The sequence below is a fragment of the Jaculus jaculus genome, chromosome 5 (genome assembly GCF_020740685.1).
Source record: "Jaculus jaculus isolate mJacJac1 chromosome 5, mJacJac1.mat.Y.cur, whole genome shotgun sequence".
Lineage (NCBI taxonomy): Eukaryota > Metazoa > Chordata > Mammalia > Rodentia > Dipodidae > Jaculus > Jaculus jaculus.
The window spans coordinates 81,843,491-81,850,184 of record NC_059106.1 but is presented as its reverse complement, the minus strand read 5'-3'; the positions used below and the strand labels follow the sequence as shown (position 1 = coordinate 81,850,184).

At 50.9% G+C, this 6,694-nt stretch overlaps 1 protein-coding gene across 2 annotated transcripts; it reads left to right on the top strand.

Moving 5' to 3' along the window:
• Positions 1-1,854: 1,854 nt before the first annotated feature.
• Dph2 (diphthamide biosynthesis 2) lies at positions 1,855-5,337 on the top strand. 2 transcript variants are annotated; one of them, XM_045151191.1, is made up of 6 exons: positions 1,855-2,137; positions 2,439-2,551; positions 2,786-3,009; positions 3,209-3,892; positions 3,986-4,162; positions 4,241-5,337. In XM_045151191.1, exons 2-6 carry the CDS (start codon positions 2,520-2,522, stop codon positions 4,363-4,365), a joined length of 1,242 nt encoding a protein of 413 aa, XP_045007126.1. In that variant the 5' UTR covers positions 1,855-2,137; positions 2,439-2,519; the 3' UTR covers positions 4,366-5,337. The 2 variants fall into 2 exon arrangements, with proteins under 2 accessions (XP_045007126.1, XP_004672570.2); XM_004672513.2 differs by having other exon boundaries at positions 1,855-2,189.
• The last annotated feature ends 1,357 nt before the right edge of the window (positions 5,338-6,694 follow it).

Sequence of the window (6,694 nt, the reverse complement as noted above, 5' to 3'; positions counted from 1 at the left end):
TATCCCCATGACAAATGTAGTGTATGAGGTAAGAGAACTAATTGAAGGCTGGGGATATTGCTAATGGAAGAGCTCTTGCCTATAATGCATGGAACCCTGGATTCAATCCTCAGGGACTGAGAGAGAATGAGTACAAATGAATGAAGGGTATAAAGCCCAGCCTCTTGAAAGTAGACCTGCTCTCTATTTGTTAAGGTTTTTGAGGTAGGGTCTTGCTCTAGTCCAGGCTGACCTGGAATTCACTGAGTAGTCTCAGGCTGACCTCAAACTCACAACAATCCTACCTTGGCCTGTCTTCTGGAGTGCTAGGATTAAAGGCATGCTCCACCACACCCAGCAGGGAAAGAGAATGTGGGCATGCCAGGGTCTCCAGCTGCTGCAAATGAACTCCAGGTGCATGCGCCACTTTGTGCATCTGTTTATGTGAGTACTAGGAAGTCAAACTCAGCGTTAAGCTTTGCAGGCAAGTGCCTTCACCTCTGAACCATCTCTTCAGCCCTAGACCTGATTTTTGTTTGTTTTGTTTTTTGAGGTAGGGTCTTGTTCTAGCCCAGGCTGACCTGGAGTTCACTATGTAGTCTCAGGGGGCCTCGAACTCATAGTGATCCTCTTACCTCTGCCTCCAGAGTGCTGGGAGTAAAGGCGTGAGCCACCACACCCGGCTCCTAGACCTGTTTTTATTTTAATATTTATTTATGGGAGAGCATGGGCACGCCAGTGCCTCTAGCCACTGCAAACCAACTCGGATGCATGTGCCACATGTGCATCTGGCTTACATGCGGTTTGGGGAGTCCAACCTGGGTTCTTAGGCTTCGCAGACAAATGTCTTAACGGCTAGGCCATCTCTCCGGCCGTAGACCTGTTTTTTTTTTTTTTAATTTTTTGGTTTATTTATTTGAGAGCAAAAGACAGAGAGAGGAAGAGAGAGAATGGGCGCGCCAGGGCTTCCAGCCACTGCAAATGAACTCCAGATGCGTGCGCCCCTTGTGCATCTGGCTAACATGGGTCCTGGGGAATCGAGCCTCGAACCGGGGTCCTTAGGCTTCACAGGCAAGCGCTTAACCGCTAAGCCATCTCTCCAGCCCCAGACCTGGTTTTTGATCCTGACTGTGCCTCTAACTTGCCGTGTCTTATTAAGCAGTCTTTTCAGACCTGTTTGTCTATAAAATGGGATAGCTGTTACTACAAGACTAAATTGAGAATGTAGTGCCTGGTGCCGGTAAGGGTTCAATGTTTGAGAATATTAGCAAGTGGAATATGCAGATGACTACCTTGTAAAATTATAATTTGAACTTTGGGACAGTCCTGTCAGTAAGTACTATTGTTAAACCTACAAAGCTGATAAGGAAAAGGACATAGTGACATTGCTAAAATACTCAGTGGTAAGTGTCCAAGTACAGTATTCAAACCCAAATAGCACTAAGTTAAACATTATGTAACATCGTGACTTCCAAGTCAGCTTGAGCTCCAGTGAGACCCTACGGGGCGGGGGGGGCGGGGGGAGCATGTAATATGAGAGGTCAGGTGGGAGAAACCTGCTGCAAGTTCGAGGCTAGCTTCGGTTACATAGCAAGACCCTGTTTCAAACCATGCTTTGTGTGACAGAAGGATGGGAGTTGTTCGTATTGGAGTCGTGACTTGGGTAATTGGTGTTGCGGAGGTCACTGACTGACGAGAACAGCCCCGCGGGAGCAGCGGCCAGCGAACTACAACTCCCATAAGGCCCGGTGGCACTTGCGACTGGCCCTGGACGGCGGGCAATGAACGGTTTTGTGTGGTGATTGGAGGGTTGCGTGTGCTGCTCTAAGATTGGCGCGGTTGCTCGAGGCCACGCCCCGAGCCCGGAAGTGATCTCTGTCGGCCCCATGTGTAATGGAGAACGCCAAGCTTGGAGGGTCGGAGAGTAGATCTTTCCACCCGCGAACCGACGAGTTGGCTACCCGTCCTCCAACTAAGCGACTGTGACCCCCCAGGAGGGCTGCTTTTGAGGACGCAGTCCCCGAGGCCGACTTGGCTGCACCTCGCCACCCAAGCTGTGCCTCATGGAGACCACGTTCAGCAGCCCGGCGGAGGCGGCCCTGCAGCGGGAGGCGGGCGTCCCAGGACTGCGCACTCCTCCCGCAGACCTCGACCGAGTGTACGAGCTGGAGCGAGTGGTTGCTTTTGTCCGTGACTTGGGGTGTCAACGGGTGAGAGCAGACAGGGATGGTGGCTCGCCCCTCGAGACAGGTCGTCCAGAGGACCGGGCTGTTGGGTCTTTCGTGAGAACAGGCGATGGGGGGAATCCGTTTGCCTGCGGCGCGTGGACCACCTTCCATCCACTCAGTAGGACCGAATGCTTCTCTGGACCCAAGAGCTTTGAAAGTTGCCGAAGTGTTTCCTTTGAAGAGGCCCTTGGTGGAAAAGGTTGTTCTTGACATCATAGCTTGTACTTACAGGTGGCGTTGCAGTTCCCTGATCAGCTACTGGGAGATGCAGGGGCCGTGGCTGCACGACTGGAGGAGACCACAGGATCGAAGATGTTCATCTTAGGGGACACAGCCTATGGCAGGTGTGAACTCTGTCCTAACTGAGCAAGGCCTGGGAATCTAGGTCTCACGGGGGGTGGGGGGGCGGGGGTTCCTGGTGTCACAGTGCCTACCTCTTCTGACTGCTTCCATGATGATGACGACAGACACACCTCAATGTCAATGGCTTCCTTTGACATTACCATTTTCTTGGTTGACCCCATCTCTCCCCTCTAGGTGGGAACCCTTCCCACTCACTGACGGTGTCTCTTCTGCAGCTGCTGTGTGGATGTGCTGGGTGCTGAGCAGGCTGGAGCTCAGGCTCTGGTACACTTCGGCTCTGCCTGTTTAAGCCCTCCAGCCCGACAGCTTCCCGTGACTTTTGTCTTTGGTCGACGTTCTGTGGCCTTGGAGCTCTGTGCCAAGGCCTTTGAAACCCTGAACCCAGACCCCACAGCTCCAGTGGTACTGCTGAGTGAGCCAGCCTGTGCCCATGCCCTGGGTGAGAGGTTATGCCTGTGCAGGAAGGAGGGGTGGACTCATGGCAGCATGTCTTATTTTCCCCATTTCAGCACCATCCCATAGAGCTCTTAATATGGGTTTGGTTGGCCCACCCACCCTTTGCTCTGGGGTCACATTTGGTCTAGAGACTAGGGATCCCTTGCTTTACCAACTCTTGATACCACGTCCTTCTCTTCCAGAGTCCCTGGCCACTCTCCTGCGACTGCGATACCAGGATCTGCTCATTTCCAGCCCAGCTCTCCCCCTGCCTGTGGGGTCCGCAAGTCCACAGCCTGAGCCCCTAGAGCGTTTTGGGCGCTACTTCCCCCTGGTCCCAGGGAGGTGTCTGGAAGAATATGGTGCCTTCTATGTGGGGAGTTGTCATGACAGTCCTGGCCCCGACCTTGACCCAGACCTGAGCAGGCTGCTCTTGGGGTGGCCTCCAGGACGACCCTTCTTTTCCTGTTGTCCAGACACAGGACAGACACAGGATGAAAGTGCCCGGGCTGGGCGACTGAGAGCAAGACGACGGTATCTGGTAGAGAGAGCCAGAGATGCCCATGTGGTAGGGTTGCTGGTGGGCACGTTAGGTGTGGCTCAACACCGTGAGGCACTAGCACACTTGCGGAAACTGACTCAGGCTTCTGGGAAACGTAGCTATGTATTGGCCCTAGGTCGGCCCACCCCTGCTAAGCTTGCCAACTTCCCTGAGATGGATGTCTTTGTGTTGTTGGCCTGCCCCCTGGGAGCCCTTGTCCCCCAGCCTTCTGGTGGCTTCTTCCGGCCTGTATTAGCACCATGTGAGTTGGAGGCTGCCTGCAACCCTTCTTGGCCACCTCCAGGACTGGCTCCACACCTCACACATTATGCAGAGTTGTTGCCTGGTGAGTGGGGGGTGGGGGGCCTTGCACTGTCTTTGCTAGAAACCTAGGGCCTGGAGTCACAGAGCCAATACGGATTTCCTTACTCCCTTCCAGGCTCTCCATTCCATGTGCCTCTCCCACCACCTGAGTCAGAGTTGTGGGACACCCCAGATGTGTCCCTCATTTCTGGGGAGCTCCGACCCCCACCTTCTTGGAAGTTACCAGATGATTCGGAATGCTCTGCTGTGATCCCAAGGCCTCAGATGGAGCTGGCTGAGAGCAGCCCTGCCGGTAAGGATGCAAGTTCCAACCCCCGGTAGAGTCTTCTCTGGATCCAGCCCACTTAACATGTGTTCCCTCCCACTACAGCCTCATTTCTTAGCTCCCGGAGCTGGCAGGGGCTGGAGCCCCGCCTGGGTCAGACACCAGTGACAAAAGCTGTGAGTGGAAGACGAGGGATTGCCATCGCATACGAGGATGAGGGAAGCAGCTGATAACCATGTGTGGCCAGAGACACAGAGTAGCTTCTAAGCCTGCTGGGACCTTTAGTGACCCCCTGCACTGGTCTCTCATTACTGTGCCAGGATCCTTGCAGGAACCTGGATGGAGACAGGGCAGGTAGCCCTTCACTGAGGATGGGATCCATGCTGTCCTATCCAGGCACTGGCTCAGCATGCATTGGTCTGGTAAATGCCTGTTTGACTACTGGGGAGAAAAGGCTTAGGGTTTTCCCTGAAGGCTTTTGGCCCATCTGTCCTGGAAGCAGTCCAGGGATTTTGGCCCATCCCAGTTCCTAGTAAGCTGGTGAAGGTCTGTACTTGTTATGCAGGGGTTAGATGCTGCAGAGCAGGGTTTCTCAGTCCCAACACTGCTCACTGCTGCATAAATAATACTTTGTTGTGGAGGTTCTCGTGTAGATGGTAGGGTGTTGAACAGCAGCCTTCACCTGTGCCCAGTGGACATCAGAAGCATCTTCCCTAAGTACAACAACTCAAAATGTGTCCAGACATTGACAGATGTCCTGGGATAGGGTGGGTGGATGTAGTAGCTCCTAGAACTGCACTGTCCAGGACAGTATTCAACAGACACATATGGCTATTTAAGTTTAAATAAAGTATTTAAAAATTCAGTTTTTTGAGCCTGGCCTGGTGGTGCATACCTTTAATCTCAGCACTGGAGGCAGAGGTGGGAGAATCTCCGAAAGTTCAAGGCCAGCTTGAGACTATATAGTGAATTCCAGGTCAGTCCGGGCTAGAGCAAGACTCTACCTCAAAAAAACAAACAAAAAATAACTCAGTTTCTCAGTCACACTAATCATACTTCAAGTACTCAGCTCCATGAAGAGAAAGTACAGTTAGAGGACATTTCCACTGCTGTAGAAAGTTCTGGACAGTTCTAGGCTACAATGACTTAGGCTTGTTTCTCAGGGTCATCAAAGGAACCAGAATAAACCAAATACATTTTTATCTTGTTTCTCTTTATTCATCAGACAAGATCTTGGGAGTGGAGATGTGAATTGTATTTAAGCCAGATTCCTGTCCTCAAAATGTGATTGGACTAGAGAGATGGCTTAGCATTAAAGAACTTGCCTGCAAAGTTTAAGGACCCAGGTTTGAATCCCCAGTACCCACATAAGCCATATGCACATGGGGTACATGCATCTGGAATTCATTTGTAGTGGCTAGAGGTCCTGGCATGCCCATCTTTATTCTTTCTCTTTCCCTCTTTTTAAAAAAATTTTTTTTGTTTATTTATTTATTTGAGAGCAACAGAGAGAGAGAGAGAGAGAATGGGCGTACCAGGGCCTCCAGCCACTGCAAATGAACTCCAGACACGTGTGCCCCCTTGTGCATCTGGCTAACATGGGTCCTGGGGAATTGAGCCTCGAACTGGGGTCCTTAGGCTTCACAGGCAAGTGCTTAACCACTAAGCCATCTCTCTCCCTCTTAACTAAATAAATAATTGTTTTAAAAAAAAATAAAGGCATGGTGGTGCACACCTTTAATCCCAGTACTTGGGAGGCAGAGTAGGAGGATCGCCATGAGTTTGAAGCCAACCTGAGACAACAGTTAATTCCAGGTCAGCCTGGGCTACATGAGACCCTACCTTGAAAAAAAAATTTTTTAAATGTAGTTGGAGACTGGAGATAAGGCTCAGTGGTCAAAGATGCGTGCAAAACCTGGTGGTCCTGATTTGATTCCCTGGTTCCCATGTAAAGTCAGATGCACAAAGTGGCACATGCATCTGGAGTTCGTTTGCAGTGGAAGTAGGCCCTGGTGCAATTCTCACTTCTCTGTTTGTAATATATATGTGTGTGTGTGTGTGTGTGTGTGTGTGTGTGTGTGTGTGTGTGTATATATATATATATATATAATTTCATTTATTTATTTTTTTAGCGAGAATGAGAGAGAGAATGCCAGGGCCTCTGCCACTGCAATCGAACTTCAGACGCTTGCACCACCTAGTGGGCATGTGCGACCTTGCGCTTGCCTCACCTTTGTTGCTTCTGGTTTACCTGGGATGTGGAGAGAGGCTTCGCAGGCAAGTGCCTTAACGGCTAAGCCATCTCTCCAGACTGTAAAACAAATTTTTTTTGCTTTTTTTTTTTTTTCTGGAGGTAGGGTCTCACTCCAGCCCAGGCTAGCCTGGAAGTCACTGTGTAGTCTCAGAGTGGCCTACAACTCCCAGTGCCCCTCATACTTCTGCCTCCCAAGCCCTGGGACTTAAGGTGTGCAACACCATGCCTGGCCATCTTTTTTATTTCTGCCTTACAACCTTGCAGATTAAAAAATATATATTACTTATTTGGGGGAGAGAGAGAGA